We start from the raw sequence: 21,244 nt of genomic DNA, 5'->3' as shown, positions 1-21,244 counted from the left end.
TACATGATTATTTTCCTATGTCAAATACATGCCGAGTCTTGCCTCCTCTGCTTCCCTCCCATCTTGCTTTTCTTTTCCTGTTACATTTGTAACTGTGCTTTTTGCAGTACATGTTGGATGCTGCTCGGAAATTGCAACCCAATCTATATGTAGTAGCGGAACTGTTCACTGGAAGTGAAGACCTGGACAATATCTTTGTTACTAGACTGGGCATTAGTTCCTTAATAAGAGGTAGGCTTGCTGAAGTATTTTTCCATCTAAAACTATCTTTCGTTTAAGTGGATTGAAAGGCATTTCATAGCTTTATATACAATGTTTAATAATTTTCAACATAGTTAATGTTCTTTTAAATATTCTACACAAAATTTTCTATTATAACTCTGTTTTTATCAGTAAAATTTTTCACTTTGGGGTAACATATCTCGTTTTAAATTGAAAGACCAGTGGGATGAATTGATAATCGTGAATAAAACTATTTTCTTGTTGAAAATATAGAAATATGTTTTCGTCTCCGACTTGGTTATAGATATAAACTTTAGATTTTTTTTTCCCCGTAGATTTTATGTATCCAACATCCTAATAAACAACATATGTCCCCTTTCACGTGCATTAGCCATTTTCTCATTTAAGTTATAGAGACTTTTCTGTCACTTAAATTGGACATTTGTTTAAATCTTTGAAGCTGTTTTAATTTTGATATTCTGTCTTTTTAAAAAGTCAGTCATGATAAATCTAACCTCTTCTTGAACATTAATAGTGAAGATTAAAATATCCTGTAATGCTTTGCAGAAGCAATGAGTGCATATAATAGTCATGAAGAAGGCAGATTGGTTTACCGATATGGAGGAGAACCTGTTGGGTCCTTTGTTCAGCCCTGTCTGAGGCCTTTGATGCCAGCCATTGCACATGCCCTGTTTATGGATATTACCCATGATAATGAGTGTCCTATTGTGGTAAGAATTTAATCTGTTTCTTGTATTTACTTATTTTGCTAAATGTTTCGATATTTAGATTTCTGATATTTAGTGGCAATATTACATACTTGAAAATAGTGTCTTAGATTTATAAGTGATTGTGGTATCTAGTTTTTAGAATGCTTTATTTATTTTGTGTATCTTATAGAATGTATTTATGTAATTATCCTTCTATTTCATTATGCTGTAGGTTGGCACTTTGGAAAGAAAATAAACTTTAGGGTTTTGTTTTTGTTTTTATTATTGTTTTCCAGCATAGATCAGTATATGATGCTCTCCCAAGTTCCACGATTGTTTCTATGGCGTGTTGTGCTAGTGGAAGTACTAAAGGCTACGATGAATTAGTGCCTCATCAGGTTTGTTTATATGTGTTGTTTTTTAAAATGCACATGACCAACAACTTTGAATATTTCTACCAGAAGTTTTTATTGTCGTGAAAATGTATACATTGCTGTTTTAACTTTGGTCAGATTTCAGTGGTTTCTGAAGAACGGTTTTACACTAAGTGGAATCCTGGCGCATCCCCATCAGATACAGGTGATGTTAATTTCCAAAGTGGAATTATTGCAGCCAGGCGTGCTATCAATAAACTTCATCAAGAGCTTGGGGCCAAAGGTTTTATGCAGGCAAGAAACTAAATTTTTTAAGTTTCTTTCTTAAGGTTAAATTTCAGAGTAAGCCTTTCCAGTTTGAGCACGAACGTCCTTTCTCTTTCTATTTCTCAGGTGTATGTGGATCAGGTTGATGAAGACATAGTAGCAATAACAAGACACTCACCCAGTAGCCATCAGTCTGTCGTGGCTGTGTCTAGAACTGCTTTCAGAAATCCCAAAACTTCATTTTACAGCAAGGAAGTCCCTCAGATGTGCATCCCTGGTAATGCAATCCAAACACTTTATTGTGATTATATCACCGTGTTTCCCCTAAAATAACGACCTAGCCGGACAATCAGCTCTAGTGAGTCTTTCAGAGCAAAAATTAATATAAGACCTGGTATTGTATTGTATTACTATGTTATGTTATGTTATGTTAATTATATTATATCATATTATATCATATTATATAAGACCCAGTCTTACAGTAAAATAAGACCGGATCTTATATTAATTTTTGTTCCAAAAGATGCATTAGAGCTGATCATCTGGATAGGTTTTATTTTTGGGGAAACACAGTATATTGTTATATTAAGTCACACTGTTATAGTAAATTGTTATATATCAGATATATAACACAGTGTAAGTGTGGATGTAGTTGAGAAAAAGAATTAGAAATTTTGGGTAACATATTTTTACCACTACAAGGAACAAAACCTGGACAGAAATAGTCTCAAATGTTAACAATTTTTTTAGTTGTGAAACAGTTTACATATGTACATTCATGTGTTTGCATCTATGTATATTTGTATGTATATGCACATACATACACACATATATAAACCAAAAGTAATGCTACATGTATATACCAAAATGAAAATAGTTTTATATTGAAGGCTTGTCATAATCCATCCTCATGTACCTCCCTAGCCCTGTATCACACCACTATTTTAGCCAAATAGATATTTTCACTGCTCCCCAAGTAGTCTTACTTCTACCTATAATTGAACTTTTTACATCTTTGAAGGACTAAAGTTTCATCTCCTTCAAGAAGCCTTATCTAAATACTCATTAATCTCTCTCTCCTCTGAACATATGCACTTATAGTCTCTCTATATCATTCATTTTGTACTTAGTTATAAAATACATCCCCGAAGATTGCCCTTATTATTGCTTGATATTTTTCTAGATGTGTGTATTTTATTTCTTAACTATTATACGATATAGCATAACATGCTTCTGTGCATACAGCATCTGTCCAAGTCTGTTGATGGAGTGAAAATTCTCATAAAAATCATATTATATATTGGTTGCTAGTTGATAAATATACATAACTGCGATTTTTAAAAATTATCAACTTGAATAGTTTTAGGGTTAACAGTTCTTTTTTTTAATTCACAAACTTAGGACACATAATGTGAGATATAGATAATGTGTTACAGAATTGTATACCTGAAATCTATGTAACTTTACTAACAATTGTCACCCCAATAAACTTTAAAGAAGAAGAAAAAATTCACAAATTTACATTCAGTGATCTTATCTGATTGTTGCTAATACATATATATAGTTTTACATGGCTGTAATCAGGGTGTACAGTATTATCTCAGATTTTCTTTTGGTCACTGATCATTCTTAAACCATTTCCATTCTGTCAGTCCACAAAATTGTGATTTTCATTGTCAAATGTTTTGTATTTTGTTATTTTAGTATTTCATTTTTAATATTTTTCAATATGTTTAGTAGTGTTCTTATTTAAGTTTTAAATATACACTAAGAATAGTTTTTTCTTTTAAACAATTTTCTTAGTGTATATTTCCAGAAGTAGAATTTCTGTGTCAAAAGTAATGCTACTTACTGTCAGATTAATGGCTTAAAGCTTAAAATATTTAAACAATAAAGTTAAAGTTTTATATATCCTTGACCCAGCAGTTCCACTCCTACATGTATATCTGATAAACTCTCATACATTTCCATTAGAAGACATGCACAAGAATATTCATTTTAGCCCTATTTATAATAGAGGAAAATTAATGTCAATGTTAAAAGAATGAATGCATTTTGATATATTCATATAGTATAATGCTATTTGTCATTTAAAATGAATGAGCCTAGAGCTAATGTAGCAATGTGAATGAATCTAAAAAATAGTGTTGTCCAGTAGAAAGCAAGTTGCAGAAATTATATATGTGTGTGTGTGTATAAATGTGTATATAATTTGAATCCACTTTAATAGAACTTGAAAATATGAAAATAATATATGTTGTTTAGGAAAACACAGATGTCATAAAAATGCACAGGATCAATGAACATCAAACTGCAGGTAGTGGTTACCTCTGAAGGGGAAGAAAGGGTACACAGATGTTTCCGTTGTATTTGTCATGTTTTCTTAAGCTAGGTGGTAGGACTAGGGTTTTTTTCCTAATTTATTATTAGTAATTATTATCAAGCAATACTTGATAAGATCTCCTTTCAAATAAAGCTTTCCTAATTTGTGATTTTTAAAAACAAAAGCATTGTGTGAAAAATGCATATTAGGTAGAATCACTTACTTTCAGACTGTTTTGCATTTTTTAAAAATTAACTGACATTTCATAATCAACTTTAAGTTAAATGATTTAAAACACCTTTAGCAATTCCTAATTTCAGATTGTTTAATATGAAATTTTGTTAAAATTTTATATATTCTTAGGCAAAATTGAAGAAGTAGTTCTTGAAGCTAGAACTGTTGAAAGAAATACAAAACCTTATAAGAAAGATGAGAATTCAATCAATGGAATGCCAAATATCACAGTAGAAATTAGAGAACATATTCAGGTATTTGGTACTCTCATCTTACTGCTGTGTTTAAAATTTTAAGGACATTAAAATTATTTGTTGAATGGTTTTTATATAACTTTTTTCAAGCTTAATGAAAGTAAAATTGTTAAACAAGCTGGAATTGCCACAAAAGGACCCAATGAATATATTCAAGAAATAGAATTTGAAAACTTGTCTCCAGGAAGTGTTATTGTATTCAGGTATGTTAGAGTTCAAACTGTTGACTTTGCTTATATTTAAAACAGTTTACCTATCCTGTTAATTTTGAATAAATTACTCCTAAAAATTAACAACTTTTAAATTAATGTTTTCAGAGTTAGTCTTGATCCACATGCACAAGTTGCTGTTGGAATTCTTCGAAATCATCTAACACAGTTCAGTCCTCACTTTAAATCTGGGAGCCTTGCTGTTGACAACTCAGATCCTATATTAAAAATTCCTTTTGCTTCGTAAGTATGCCATTTATTATGGAGATTTGCCACTTTAGTAACTGATGAGTTATCACCAGCCTGATATGAGTAAGCAGTTTTAAGGGTCCCTGTATCCTTGCTACTCAAAGGGTGATCCAAGCAGTATCAGCATCACCAGTTGTTACCATTCTGCCGGAGTGCTTTATTATTTGTGTGTGTACTTGCATGCATGCTCTTTCACACTCAAGCATTTTCTAGATATAGTTATAGATGCAGATATGGATACATACATACACACACACACATACACACACACACACACACACATGCCTGTCTATACACACACGCACAATTTTTCTGAACTATTTGAGAGTAACGTGTTTCCCCAAAAGTAAGACCTAACCGGAAAATAAGCCCTAGCATGATTTTTCAGAATGACATCCCCTGAACATAAGCCCTAATGCGTCTTGGAGCAAAAATTAATATAAGACCGGTCTTAGTTTTGGGGAAACACTGTAAGGTGCATACATCATACTCCTTACCACATTATTTTTAAAAATCCAGGGCATTATTCTGTTATATGGCTATATAATAATTTAATCAGTCTTTTGGACATCTAGATTGCTTCCAAGTATTTCCCATTATGTATGTGTTTGTATGTTTACCTTTGTATAAATCCTGTTATTCCCTTACTAACTATTTTCTTACTAGGTAAAATGGGTTTTGAAATTTAGACTTGGGTTTGACTCCAACTTCACCACTATTAATATGATCTTGGACAGATACTTAGATTTACTTTATCTCAGTTTCTCCGTCTGGAAAATGGGGCTTATAATAGTACTTACCTCTTAAATTTTTTAATGCCAAGTAAACACTTAACAATGCATGGCATATAATAAATATATGTTTATCACTAGTAATAAGATAAATTTCCAGAAATGGAATTTCTGAGTTAGACTATAGCCACATATTTGAGGCTTTTCATACTGCTAAATCCCTTCCAGAAAGATTCATTAATACTTTCAGTTTTGTGTAAGAGTGTCTATTACTCCACATCCTTACCAATACTGGGTATATATTATTATAATATAGTGTTTAAGAGCATAGAATATAGAACCAGACTGCCTGGGTTTGAATCAAATTTCAGACTCCTATTAACCATAAGAAGTGAGACCTTAGGCAAGTTACCTAATAGATACCATTAGAGTGCCTCTCTTGAAAAGTTATGAAGATTACTTATATAAAACACAACAGTTTTTTGACACATAGTAAGTGATTGATAAGTGTTAGCTGTTACTAATCAAATTGGTTAATATAATATACTTTAAAATGACATCTCATTTTAATTTATTTTAAGCATTACTTAAGTTAAATTTTTTGTTCATTGGCCCACATTTTTCTATTGAGCTCAACTGTCTTTGTTGTTTTATAATAACTTCTATCATTAAGAATATTAACTCTCAATTCAAACTATTCTTAGCAAAGTAGTTGCATTCTAAAAAAATCTGTGATGAAACAGTTTTGTGTTTCTGTGGAATGCTTATAAAATGCATATTCTTCCTCAGGCCTACTCAGATTATCTTGGGGCAAGGCCAAGAAATCTGCATTTTTAATAAACTCTGCAGGTAATTCTTACCGCAAGTTCACTGGCTGCATGTTGAAAAAATATTGACCTAAAATGGAGTTGATACTGAGATCGCTGATTGATTTGACTCAGACTTGACTTACAAACACCAGAGGAAGAAAGAGTCCATCCCAGCTGTGGGAACAGGCTGACAGAGACAGTGGGCACAAAGCTCAGCTAACAGTGATTTTTTTTCATTTGAGACAGAACTAAAAGAGTAATAAGGAAGTATAGTCAGGAGGGTATGTGTCCACATAAAATTTAAGAGGATTTGTATTCAGTTATGTAAAACGAAATTACCAGAGCAAATAGGAACACAAGAAAATAGTGTTTCAGTTGTATTCAGCTGTGGTCAGTATACAATTTCACTGCTAACTGAACACACGGAAATCAAGGCCATGATAGACACTTCCGTCTGACCATTATCAAGAAGCATTTTTATCTGAGAAAATCCTTATTTCTTGAAAGGCAATGCAACCTTAGGAGAGAAACACAAAATACTCCATGATTTCTGAGGTGGTTAACATGACTTGGTCATGGTCCCTTTACTGGTCCTTTGATAAGTATTTTGAGTTTAAGATAATTAGCATAAAAAGCTTCTTGATGTCCCACATGGGAGAATGTAAAGGAGGTTTGAAAAAACTAAGCCCAAACTAGAAAGATTAAAAATAAATTTGAGATAAAGGATATAGCAGCCAAAAGATTTTCTAGAGTACTTCTAATTAATCAAATTGGCACTTGATTATTTCCTTTGTGAGAAAGAAATGTTACTTCTAATTGGATTTTTAACATGTTTATCCTTTAATTATTATTTATAATGTATATTGTTTATATGTAAATTACAGTGAGTTCCTAAAACATTAATATATTGCTAAGAGATTTTATGGTTATGATTCAGATTTTCTTTATTTTTATTGACAGCAAGTGAAATTTTACTATATTTAACCAATTTTCTTTATTTTTTTGCATCTTAGTATTGCCTCTAAATTAACTTTGGCTGAGCTAAATCAGGTTCTCTACCGATGTGAATCAGAAGAACAAGAAGATGGTGGGGGATGTTATAACATACCAAACTGGTCATCTCTTAAATATGCAGGTCTTCAAGGTAAGCAAGTATAAAGAGAGTTGAACTTTTTGTTTTTGTTTTGTTTTTATAGTCATGTGGTGTCTTCTTGATAGAAATAAGAATATAAGTATGTGCTTAGAATTGGACCGCTTGGGTTCAAATTATGGCTCTGCCACCTACTCATTTACTTACCGCTGGCAAATAACTTATCTGTGCCCCAATTTCTACCTCTATAAAATGTGAATAATATTGCCTAATACATAGCCTTTGTTGACGATTAAATGAGATAACTCATTTGGGCCCCAAATGGGACTAGATTATAAGTGTAATACATTCATCTTCCTTTTTCGTCTAACTTCAAATATTTTTTCATATTTGTTTTATCCTACAAAGAGAACTTACAGTAATATATTATGCAGTTAGAGTAGTTGTAAGATGGGACATAGGAACTAAATATTTATCAGCTTTATCCATCTGGTTGATAATATTTTCTTAGATTTTTATCTAGGAAATTGATTTATCACACATGTATTCCAGGTTCATAATAGTCTTCCCACGTATCATGCTTTCTTTTCAACTCCTTACTTCTTTGTCCATTTAACCTATCTTTAAAGGCCAATTCAAGCCTTACATCTTCCACAAAGCCTTCCTTAACTGTTGATTTTCACAGTAATTTCTTTGACCGCTGGGCACCTATTGCATTTATCTACTGTACCTCTTACTTGGCACTTGGAATATATTGCCTTATTTTAGTAATTAGTGCGTGTTTTTTATGAATCTTTATTATTGTGGGTAAGAAATAGGCTTTCAAACCAGACTCTCTGAGTTACACTGACTAACTGTATAACCAAGGAATAAACTCTCCATGGCCCAGTTTTCTCATCCGTAAACTGGAGACGGCAATAGTATCTACCACTGGTGTACTGTGAGGATTAGATGAGTTAATACATGTAACATACTTAGACAATCTTAGTTCATAGTAAGTGCTTGGTAATTGTTAGCTTTAAAACTGCGCTAAGTAGATTGTACCTTAAGAAAGAAGGTTTGCCTTTTGGAAGGTTGTTATTTTTCAGCTTTTATATCTTCTACGAAACCAAGCACATAAGAAGCTCTCAATAGATTTTTTTGAGACTTTTTGTATTTATAACATTTTACATTTTTCTAAAACTTTCTCATTTTCAACACAAAATGTTCTGTACTATGAGTAATAAAGAAATGTATATGTTACCAGTCTTAAACAGATACCTACTCCATTTTCACTCTGTGCTGTTGAACTTCTTCTACTTGACTGCAAATACTATATTTTTGTGAATTTCTTTTTGGCCTTTGTCTTTCTTAAAGTTTAGTCTAAATCTTCACTAGCTTTCTTTTCCTTCTCATAAGATGATTTTTCTCATCCTTTCTAAATATAATTGCATTTAACTGATTTATTTTTTACTTTATACCAATCCCTTTTCCCTCTGACAGTTTAATATTTCCAGTGGGCTGTTAATAGGAACTTCAGATTGAATCAGACTTACCCACTTCACTGACCTTTCTCTCCCCTAAACAAATTCCCTTCTCTACTTCCCTACTTCTTTTAATAATACATATTCAGACATGTTGAAATCAGGAATCCGTTTTTGGAACTGCCCCTTTTATCTTCAATATTTAATCAGTAATTATGATCTATGGATTTTTTTTCTGTATTCTCTTTAGTATACCATATCTTTTTTATGTCCACAATTATCACTCTATTCTAAGACTAAGTACTGTCTACAAAACCAACGAACCAGTTTTCTAACCTTTTGTTTCTTCTTCCACAAATCAGTCCATCCCGTTGGTCATTATCAAATCTCTTTTCTAAAACACTGCTCCGTCATGTCATTCTATTATTCCACAAGTGGAACTAACATTTACTGAGCAATATTTACCTTCCCTGAAAATGTTACAGGATATGTAGAACATTATTTTATACTATCTTGTTATGGCTTAAGCTTTGTTTCCCAAAGAAAGTTGTAGCCCCTTGAGAAATAGAACTATATTTCAAATTTATGCATTTATTTCTTAATTTCTTAAAACATGCTACAGGGCCGGCCCAGTGGCTCAGGCGGTTGGAGCTCCATGCTCCTAACGCCGAAGGCTGCCGGTTCAATTCCCACAGAGGCCAGTGCCAGATGGCTCAGTTGGTTGGAGTGCAGGCTCTCAACCACAAGGTTGCCAGTTAGACACCTGCAAGGGATGGTGGGCTGTGTCCCCTGCAACTAACAATGGCAACTGGACCTGGAGCTGAGCTGCGCCCTCCACAACTAAGATTGAAGACAACAATTTGACTAGCAAAAGTCCTGGAAGTACTCACTGTTCCCCAATAAAGTACTGTAAAAAAAAAAAAAAAAAAGAAAGAAAAACATGTTACATACACTAATTATTAGGTTGGTGCAAAAGTAATTGCAGTTTAAAAGGTTAATAATTGCAAAAACCGCAATTACTTTTGCACCAACCTAATAAATTCTAAATAAATAAATTTAGTCAAAATGAGTTAGTGGAGCCAATATAATTTTTTAAGGTGGACATTATACTATATTGAGTAATGAAAGAAGTACTGTTGTTCTTTCGTTGAAATCACAGAATCTGTTATGTATGCATAGGAATTTTAATGCTACTATTTGAATATTACTTAAAGATATGTGTTTATACCTCACTTCAATACTTTATTTAATTCCAGATACCTCTTGTTACATTTCAAAAAATTTTTTCAAGCCAAGCTTTATTCTTATTATCACCATAGTTGCTCTTGCTCTCTCTGAAACCAGTTCTATGATTTCCTTAAATCTTGCCCGAATATTAATGAATCTATCACTTTTCAACATGAAAAAACATAGGCTTATCAATTTTCTTCCCCCAGATACCTTAGGGCAGAGAAACCATACCAGTTGTCTTTGCATGGTATAACATTAAAATCTAAAAGAACAAGACCAGTCTCAGAAGACGGAAATCTTGGAAAGCTCTGCATAGCTCTTGTGACAGTAGTCCCCTTCAGTAGGTCGTTGTGTCTTGGTTCAGGCCAGTGTTGCCCACACTTCTCTCCAACCAGACCAAGTGCCGCTGTGGACCGTGCAGCCCTGTATCTACCTCTGTGTTCACCCCAAATCATTAGACACTGACAGCAACCCAGGCAATGGGAACAAATTGCCTCTACCAATAACATAGCATATTTCTATGAATTTTTCAGGATTAATGTCCGTGTTGGCAGAAATAAGACCAAAGAATGACTTGGGGCATCCCTTTTGTGATAACTTGAGATCTGGTGATTGGATGATTGACTATGTCAGTAGCCGGCTTATTTCACGATCAGGAGCTATTGCTGAAGTAAGTAAAGCTATATTGTAGTTTGAGAAAACAAGGGCACAATAAGAACTAGTATTACCACATTATATATAATATTTACATTGTTTTCTAACCTGAAACAGTTTCCTTTCTTCTTCATCATCTTTCACTTCTAATAAATGGATATCTAGTTGATAGATGACAAGTTAGTAGAGTTGCATGTTTGGGTTTACCTCTTAAAATATGCCTAGCCTATAAACACACCAAATAAACTTTTTAAATTATTTTTGTAATAGGTTGGTAAATGGTTGCAGGCTATGTTCTTCTACTTGAAGCAGATCCCACGTTATCTTATCCCATGTTACTTTGATGCTATATTAATTGGTGCATACACCACTCTTCTGGATACAGCATGGAAGCAGATGTCAAGGTATATTCAACAAAGTTTGAGTGAATAAGCATGCTTGTGTAGAAACCACATAAAGACTACTTTATACATGGTCTTAAAAGACCAAAACATGAACAATTGTCATACTCATACAGCTGTAAACATTTATAAGTCCATAGTAAGTTTATTAGCATCCTTTAATCTGGAAAATACAAAAACTTAGATATTAAAATCTGTTTATAAAGCTAAAAAAATGTTGGGAATATTTAATTGTTTTTTATTTCTGTTTATTCATTGACTAATTAAGTTAATGGATACAATTTTTAGAATATACATACACAATTCTTTTTCCAGTTTTTCATTAGTTAAGAGAAAAATATTCTGCTATTTTTATGAGTGAAATTTGCCTTTAATGAATGAATTTCCTTAAAATGAAACCACAGATCAGAATGCATCAGTGAAGAGCCACCATATTGATTTGGGCATAATTTCAGAATGAACAAAATTTCACCCCTACCATTTGTTTCACAACAGGCCTCAGACTTACAACTAGCTAGAATATTGGGTGAAATGAAAGCAGTTTTGAAGTATAGTCAAATTGAAAATATTTTTTAACTGATATTACCAGTGTTATACAGTCGTGTAAAGAGATTATTTGAAGGAAAGAAATCAAGTAAAATACTGCTAAAAAATTTTGAATCAATGAGTGTAAAATTTAGTTATGCAAGACGAATAACTTTTAGAGATCTATACAACATTGTGTCTATAAATAACAATATTGTATCATACACTTAATCTGTTAAGAGTGTTGATCTCAAGTGTTCCTGTTCCAATAATATTTTTAAAATAAATAAATAAAAATGTTGTGTTTTTGCAAATAATATTTTAACTCACTTTATTACAGCTTTGTTCAGAATGGTTCCATCTTTGTGAAACACCTTTCACTGGGTTCAGTACAAATGTGTGGTATAGGAAAATTCTCTTCTCTCCCACTTCTTTCACCTTCACTTATGGATATACCATACAGGCTAAATGAGATCACAAAAGAAAAGGAGCAATGTTGTGTGTCTCTAGCTGCAGGTAAGAAATTACGCACCAGGTGAAAATGTGTAAGTCAATATAATAACTGTGTTTACTATTTAATTATTACTGTGCAGCAGGCATTTATTTATGTACATTTTTTTATTGTGGTTTATTAATACCTGTTTTTCTATTTTTTTCAACTCTTGACATTTTGTATTTTTTTAAATCAGATTTTAAATCAGATTTTACTAAAAAAATCAGATTTTTTCCCATTCTTCTTCTTTCCCAATTTTTAAAAATTAGCACAACCTTATAATTACCAAGAGATCATGTAAAGGTCTTCTATAAGTTACAAAACACAAACCATGTTAAATAATTTTTTATTATATGTCTAATTGCAATCTGATGCTTTCAACTGTATTTATTGGCATTCTTTCCTGCAAGTAGTAGTAAAACCTGAATCAAGTAATTAATTTAAGTGAAATAAGCTAAAAGACAGGCTTTTGTTTTCTTTTTAATGAATTTCAAGCTATTTCTAGAGAGCCTTTAATATTTGAAGTCATTGAAGTTTAGAACTTTCCAACCTAAACTGAAAAATACCAAATTGCAGGATGAAAGTAACAGTATTGTCTATGTGATGTCCTCTGTTTCCCCTTAAATTTACATCTGCTCAGCCCTACAAAAAAGACTTAGTGGGACCTAATGACTCAAAAAAAAAATTAACTTTTCATTTAGAATGATCATATGAACCCTCTGAATGTTTTAATTATATAATTGTTTTAGGTTTTTCACTCAGCTATTTGATTTCCTACTGGAATTATCTTTTCCCTTATGAATCAATGCAGATGCTCATAAAACTGTACTTGACTATTGTGGGAAACAAAATTAATAAGCAGAATTTGGTTTCAAGGCATATTATATAAAATAGTAACCTCAACATTTTAATTACATATGCTGCTGTTGTTAAGCACTCCCAAAATAGATATACTAATATCATAAATGACGTATTGATATGTTATGATATCTGATATACTTATCAGGTATAGTATAAAACAAAAATAGAAACTAAAAAAGATAAGGCAATGAATATAAATAAAAGTTCTAACATTTGCATCTGGAATCCCAAGGGAGTGTTTTTATATACTCCATGCTAACAAAATGTAGGACTATACTAAAATTTGCAGATAGGTTTTTAGGGTTGATTCATTTTAAAATGAATACCAGGACAGAAATACCTTCCTTTGGTGACTGCAAAAAAAATCTTTTATAATAATTTTACAAGGTAGAAATCACTCAGAAGGTATGTGATCTGTGAGTTTGACTCTTAGAGGTCAAAAAGTTAACACAGGGGCGCGGCAGTTGGCTCCGTTGGTTAGAGCGCAGTGCTCATAACACCAAGGCAGCTGGTTCAATTCCCACATGGGCCAGTGAGCTGCGCCTTCTACAACTGGACTGAAAATAGCGACTTGACTTGGAGCTGATGGGTCCTGGAAAAACACACTGTTCCCCAATAAAATTGTTTTAAAAAGTTAATAACAAACATTTCTACATATCAGTGCTACAGATTTAAATAAAGATAAACTGCCAGTATCTCAGGACATACCAACTAAATTTCACCATTGAATTTATCCATACTCATATTTCATACAAGATGTTAAATGAGTTAAAGTACCAGGAAGTCTGTAAGGCATAGAGCTCCTATATATGCATATATGTTAGCTGTTGTCATCATCATCAAAATTATCATCAGCCATAAACAAGCCATATACATTGTACACCAGAAGCTAAACATTAATGAATGCCAACTAGAATTTTATATATGTAATGTGATGGCTCGGTATGAGGTCGGAGGGATAATAGATGGGGGGAGGGGGTTCACCGTGTGAGGGATATAAATGATAAACATCTAAGTATTACCTTGTCTTGTACACCTGAAACTAATAAAAATAAAAAATAAAAAAATAAAATAAATTAAAAAAATAAAAAATAAAAATACCTTTGACTGGGAATTAAAAAAAAAAAAAAGAACACAGGTTGGCTATTCTCTGAGAAATGCTAAAAACATGAAAGGCAATAAGTTAAAAATACTTTAACTTCATGTTTCTACATTATACTGTAAACAGTAGGAATGTCTGCATAGAACTTAAAAGGGTTGGTAAATAAAAGATATTTCCAATTGAGTCAGTTTTTATGCACAACTGTATCCAACTCTGGATTAATCAGGGTAATGGGTCAAAGGAGGTCATAAATATACCAAAATTATGGTTTAAAAACATAACAAGAAGAAAAAATAAACTAATTTAAAATGAAAAAACAAAACAAAACAAAAACAAGCCATATATATCAACCGTGGGTAAATACACAAAGTGTTTAGGCATATGTTATACCATTATCTTGGAGACAATATAGAAGAAATGTCTAATGTTATCTTTAGTTCTGATCTTTCTTTTTTTATATATAACATTTTTTATTAGTTTCAGGTGCACAAAACAATATAATAGTTAGACATTTATCATTTATGTCCCTCACACAGTGACAACCGTCCTCCCCCCATAGTTCTGATCTTTCTTAACAGAAGAAAATAACGTCTAATCTTCACGAAGGTAAAGACCCAACAAGCAGAAACTTATATTGTGTAGTACATTTAGGAATTGCCAAAATTGTCTATCTTAGATTCTTTCACCTCTCAATTTACCTTTTATAATTAGCCTATTACTTCATTCAGTAAATTTTTATAATAATATATTATGTACCAGTTATAATTTTCAGTGATAAATATACTTTGGTAAACAAGGCAGAGAAGGTTTCTATTATTATGGTTCTTATTTTCTACTGGGGAGAGAGAGTCACTCCTTCAACAAACCAGAAAACAAACAAGATCATGTCAGATAGTGTTAACTGCTTAGAAGATACTTATGAATGAATGCTGTGTTCATTTTATTTATGTTCTGTTTTTCCTTCCTGAAATATTTGTTACGTTTATGCTTTAGCACAGTTCTTTTTTTTTGAGTGAAATCTAATTTCCTTTGCTTTCCTAGTGATTATTGTTTTTAGTACAAGTACAGATAACAGTTGTATTTTTTACATGTTTTATAAGAAACTAAACTCAATCGAAAAGTAAACTTTAAGATTTTATCCATTCATCACCCTATTTTATCTCATGCATACAAGCTGCAATTATCTAGAATGTCCAAGTTATTTGGTACCTAAAATCCTCCTTTTCATTGGTAAAAACTGTTTCCTGCTAACAAAGCATAACACTTTTAAGTTGTTTTGAGTTAATGGGAAAGTTAGTAATAAAGTTTGACTCCAGAGTGATAGATGACTAAACATATTTAATATGTATCATTAAGCTAATCATTTCATATTTAGATTAATTTGTTGCCTTTCAATTGCAGGTAGCATCTTTTCGCATATATCAATAATATCACATTAAGTGTTTGTTTATGTGTTAACTATTTGATGTGTGACTTTAATTTATTAAAAGAAAGTTTTTCTGTGTTTAAAGACTCACGCATTCAAATCAATTCAGATAAGCATCCTTCTCTAGCCCTGGTTCCGAATCTCTTTTGGGTCCATACATTCCTTTAAGAATTTGATAAGTATATGGAACCTCCATCACACAAAAGTTTACGTAAGTGTAGAAACAGATTTTGCAGATAATTTTAGACAGTTTGCAGACTACCTATAGCTCATCCTGGTCTCCAGGTTTCAAGTGGCTGGTCTATAGGAGTGGAGTTCATAGGCTAATGTGTATTGTTAAGATTAACATATTACTTTCTTGTGTTTCCTGTTAGGCTTACCTCATTTTTCTTCTGGTATTTTTCGTTGCTGGGGAAGGGACACTTTTATTGCGCTTAGAGGTCTGCTCCTGATTACTGGACGCTATTTAGAAGCCAGGTAGGAGATCTCTAAAAGGTTCAATGCAAGTTTATATTTGAGTGTTTTTCATGTGCTCTTCAAACTTACCCATCTATTCTCAACATTTGAGAGGTACGTTTTCCGTAGGTGTTTATTTTATTTATTTTTTTGCTTGTTCATTTAATGGGATCATAGAATTTCAAAGGAGTGATAATCTTTGAAGTTACTAGGTTCAAGTCCCTCATGTTACAGGTCAGGTTATTTTCAGTATTAGCTAATTTATTTCACTAAAACTAAAAAGTGTATAATCATGTTACTAGCATCACTCAGTAAAGAGTAAAATTTCCATGCCTGAATTAAGTATAAGAACTCAGATGAACTTTCAGGTAGAATTTGAAAGTCTACCATTTTTTGTCCTTTTGTAGTGAATGAAGACATTGCTGGCTCTTTGAGTCCTGTAGAAAGAACTGTAACATCAGGTTTTCCTCTATCTGCTGTCAGACCTTATAACCTTCAGTTTTATGTTTTCTAGAAGATGGTGTTTTCTTGTGTCACAATAATGTGAATGAATTTATCAGGGGTAGAAAAGAAAAGCTCCACAGCAGTGCCACTCAGTGTATTCCCACCCACAGCCACCATCATCTGAGCGCTAGTTAGAAAAAAGTACATATTCGTGGTCCCTATGTTGGACCTCCCGAATCCAAACCCGGGTGTGGAGAGAGCAGGTTTGGCAGGTTGCAAATGGATTTTGCAAGGGCTCCAAGAGATTGTCAACAGCTCATGGCTAAGTTTGACCATACTGCTCTCCAGGTTAAAACTTAGCAAAAAAAAAAAAAAAAAAAAAAAAGCATTTATAGGCTACCTTGTTTCAATGTCATCAGAAAAATAACTGAAGTTTGCCTCTTGAAATAATAAGTTTTATTTTTGGTCCTTTTAAATTTGAAAATTTTTAAGTAGGCATCTGAAATGTATTATATTCTTCCTGCTAACTTACTATAATAAGACCTTTTCTTACTGAATTATATATGGGGCTTTAGAAATTTGGGAGGTTTTTTGCTTCTTCCCCAAATGACCCCAAATGATTGTGACTAACTGGGAAATGGATTCAGGATTCAGCAGAGTGTAGTGGTTATAAATTGGGGTCTGGGCCAGACTGCCAAACAAGTTTAATCCTTGTTCCAAAACTACCACCTGACAAATTGTTTATCCTCTTTGTGCTCTCTGTACAATGGTTCTAGTGTTACCTTACAGGGTTTTTGTGAGGATTAAATGAGGTAATACAGTTGAAGTGTCTGGAACAGTGTCTGCCACATGTGAAGCATTCCATAGATGTTAGTTTCTTAAATCATTATTTTTATTCTTGTCTGGACTCCCAATTATCACTTCTATGTACTATCAAAAATTGCTGCTTAATTTTACATCTGACTGTCTAGTTTAGGAATCAGCAAACTATGGCCTGTCACCTGTTTTGTATGACCTTTGAGCAAAGAATGGTTTTATCTTTTTAAAAAGTCATTTAAAAAAGAAAAAGAATAGATAACTGAGACCATATATGGCCATCAAAGCCTAAAATATTTACTGTCTGGTCCTTTCCAGTTTGCCCACCCGTACTAGATGATTCCCAGAGGATAATGTATTTGCTAGATTAGTGCTAGCTGCTGTAAAGTATAATCTCTTTCATTTTAATGGCTTTTCCCAAACGAAATTTATTTCTTGCTTCTGGTCCAGTGTGGATGTTCAGGAGGCAGCTTTCCACAGAGTGGTTTAGGGATACAGGCTCCTTCATCGTGAGGATCTGCCATCTTGCGGGGCCTTTGAGGCCTCTCCAGTTGACTGGCAGAGAAGGAAAGAGAAAACCCTGGGGAAGTAACACCTGTTCCTTGTATTTACATACCTCAGTTCCATTTAGTCATCTAGCCACAACCAGCTGTCACGTATCTTGGGACATGTAGGAAAGCCATTTTGGTGGACGCATGGCTATCCCTGCCACAGATAGCTCTACTTCTGCCCCCTGCGGAGGTATTCATGGTCAGAGGTCTGTGTTCAACTTTCAAGTACAGGACATTGTTCTGGATGGTGAATATTGCAAGCACTCTGACCTTTTATTAATTGGAAGTGTCACTGTCCATACTAACATTTTTGTACTGCAGAAAACAAAGTTTCCTGTTGCACTATTACTTAAGAGATGGGCATTAAACTGAGGCATAGAATTAATTAAATTTCTAAATGGTTTAGCCAAAAAGTACTGAAGCCTAGATAGACATTTTAAGTGACTTTTCCAAGGCATACAGATGGTAATACTAGGATTTAAACCTCAGTTTTATTTCTTAATTTCACTCTTTTTTTAGAATGCCATGCCATTTTACAGAGTTGTCATTTGGTATATGATAGTAGACTAACACTTTAAAAGATAAAGTATCCTTTACCAGTTTTTGAAAATTAATCATCTTTTTCAAGGTCAGCTTTTACTCGTGTATTTTCCTACATGTTTGCTTTGCTCTTGGTATTTGCTATTTAAAATAATAGAGTGCATGTTCTTAGTTACTTAGATTTTGAAATACCAAGGATTTCAAAAGTAGAATCTAGAGCTATGAGGGACCGTAAAAATCACCCAGTCACATCCCTAACTCCACACATGAAAAAAACTGTCTCAGGCAGGGTAGGTCACACAAATTGTTAGAGAAAAAGCCAGGGCTTAGGATCAAAGTTCTGACTTCTGATTCAGTGCTTGTTCTATACTACGACCACCGAAAATACAAAGCAATAAGAAGGAGAGAAAAATGCACCAAAAATAATAGTCATTAAAAGTTACCTCTTTGTCTTCAATTTTTTAAGTGATTGTTTTCATGTCAAATGATCTACCTAATTCTGTTGTTTTAGGAATATTATTTTAGCATTTGCTGGTACCCTGAGACATGGTCTCATTCCTAATCTCCTGGGTGAAGGAACTTACGCCAGATACAACTGCCGGGATGCTGTGTGGTGGTGGCTGCAGTGTATTCAGGATTATTGTAAAGTGGTGCCAAATGGCCTAGACATTCTCAAATGTCCAGTATCCAGAATGTATCCGACAGATGATTCTGCTCCTTTGCCTGCTGGCACAGTGGTAAAAATCATTTCTTTTCCTGAAAAATGACTTTTAGCTTCTATAAAAATACCTGCAGTTAAAAATCTGAATCTTAAGAATTCTTCAAATATTGCTACTTATTTAGCATCCGCTGGTACCATGAGGGTTTGCAGAGATAAGACTAGCTGCTTGCTTAAAGAGCTTGCAACATGGTAGAAGAGAGGATGTGTACAGACTATGGTCATTACAAAAAGAGGTGTGTGGGAAGTGCTATGTGATCTCTCATAAGAGGGAGAGAGCTGATCTAGTAGGTGGGTCTTAGGGAGAACTTTAGCAAGTAGCTAAAATTTCACATAAACTGAACCTGAACTAAAAGGTGAGTCGGATTTCAGCAGGGATGAGGGAAGATGTCGGAAGACAACAAAGGTGAATAATAAATCTCAGTATGGATTGAAGCACAGTTTAGGACGTACTGCTCAGTCTAGTTTGGCTTTTTGTGTAGAATACCTTACCTGTAGGGTAGTAAGAGATTGTGGAAAGGGTGAACCAGGTTGTAGAGAGCCTTGACTACCAATCCAGGGAGTTCAGAGTTTATCTTATGAACAGTGCAGAATGAATAGACATATTTTAGAAATATTTTCCCAGACAGTAATATATAGTGATGTATAGTAATGTATAGTGTACTTTTACCACTTCTGATCTGCCTTTGTTATAGTTTGTTTGGTATATGGCTGTGGGAAACTTCTAAACTACCCCAGGGCCAGCATAGGTTTATGTCCCCATAATGTTTATATCATGAAGTATTCAAAGAACCCTTGTCAAATAAAGTTTTACCTAAAGTACCACTTTAGTATATGCTCCATTACTATGTATGTGGATGATTAAGAACAGCAATGCCCATATAAAATTCAGGTTTCTGTATAATAAGGCTGATTCACTTATTAGCTGAACAGTTCGCTCTAATAGAAACCATACAAGCTCACAAGATGCATTTTCATGTGTTAGCAAAATTACAAATTACTTCATGTCACTGACGTGAATTGTCACAACTATAATATTTTAAATATTCATATGCCAAAGATCGACTGTATTTTTTGGTGTATAGAAGCTGCTGCTTTCCCCAGACGTACCCCTGATTCGCATTTCTCTCTCTAAGGAAAATATGTTTTCACAAAACTTCAGTAATAGGGTTCGGGGGAAAATAAGAAAAATGTATTTCTAACAGAAGTTACATCCATTATGTCTCAAATAGGATCAGCCATTGTTTGAAGTAATACAGGAAGCTATGCAAAAGCACATGCAGGGCATACAGTTCCGAGAAAGGAATGCTGGTCCACAGATAGACCGAAACATGAAGGATGAAGGTACATCATTTTGTATAGTAGAGATTTACTGATGAGGTGAAATTAAACCTTGTAATTGTTCGTTTATTTGACAAATATTTTATTTGTATGTAAAATGTCAGCATATAACTATGAAAAAAAGATTATCACAGTTCCTGATCTCACTAGTTTAGTTTTAGTTTCTAGAGGAAAGATAAAATTTTATATCTTTGGTTAGTCAATTTGAAAGGTTAATTTGGTTGCATTTATAATCATAATAATAATCGCTAATAATTGAGTGTTTACTATGTGCTGGGCATTGTGCTACTACTTTGCCTATGTTATTCCCATTTAACACTCCCAAGAACATTGGGGATGAATTATATTGTTCCCATTTTTATTTATAAAATAACTGAAGTATAATAATTTTGCTAGGGTAATAGGATTCTGAACTATTTTTTGTTCCTTTTTTTAACACTATCATTTCTAACATAAAATGATAAACTTTTTAAGTGATCTAGTCCAGGTATTTCAGATAACTAACTAACTGGCAAATTCGGTGTATACTCAAGAATCTAAATTCCTTCTTGTATGTTATAAATTCTATTTTAAACAGTAATTAAATCTCATTTAGTTAATGTATTGTTTGTAATGCTAACATACAAATTTTATATCCAACTGAGCCGGTAAGAATCACTATTAACTTTTTTATCCTTACTAAGAGAATGACATAGAAATAGATTTTATATTTTAAAGAACATTTTTTTGTGATATCCCTGAATTATTTTAA

General features: G+C 33.0%; 1 protein-coding gene across 4 annotated transcripts in view; it reads left to right on the top strand.

Moving 5' to 3' along the window:
* AGL (amylo-alpha-1,6-glucosidase and 4-alpha-glucanotransferase) overlaps positions 1–21,244 on the top strand; it is an 80,920-nt gene that overhangs the window by 43,603 nt on the left and 16,073 nt on the right. For all 4 annotated transcript variants that reach the window (XM_081026937.1, XM_081026940.1, XM_081026938.1 and 1 more), the window contains 15 exons: positions 108–231; positions 790–953; positions 1,229–1,330; positions 1,445–1,600; positions 1,700–1,850; positions 4,260–4,384; positions 4,475–4,587; positions 4,702–4,836; positions 7,396–7,526; positions 10,699–10,835; positions 11,090–11,223; positions 12,086–12,261; positions 16,002–16,104; positions 18,946–19,171; positions 20,385–20,496. In XM_081026937.1, the coding sequence (XP_080883063.1) occupies positions 108–231; positions 790–953; positions 1,229–1,330; positions 1,445–1,600; positions 1,700–1,850; positions 4,260–4,384; positions 4,475–4,587; positions 4,702–4,836; positions 7,396–7,526; positions 10,699–10,835; positions 11,090–11,223; positions 12,086–12,261; positions 16,002–16,104; positions 18,946–19,171; positions 20,385–20,496 (2,089 nt within the window). The remainder of the gene's footprint in view (positions 1–107; positions 232–789; positions 954–1,228; positions 1,331–1,444; positions 1,601–1,699; positions 1,851–4,259; positions 4,385–4,474; positions 4,588–4,701; positions 4,837–7,395; positions 7,527–10,698; positions 10,836–11,089; positions 11,224–12,085; positions 12,262–16,001; positions 16,105–18,945; positions 19,172–20,384; positions 20,497–21,244) is intronic.

This window comes from Rhinolophus hipposideros (genome assembly GCF_964194185.1).
Source record: "Rhinolophus hipposideros genome assembly, chromosome: 19".
NCBI classification, from domain to species: Eukaryota; Metazoa; Chordata; class Mammalia; order Chiroptera; family Rhinolophidae; genus Rhinolophus; species Rhinolophus hipposideros.
The sequence above is the reverse complement of the archived record's forward strand: the minus strand, read 5'-3'. Positions and strand labels throughout refer to the sequence as shown.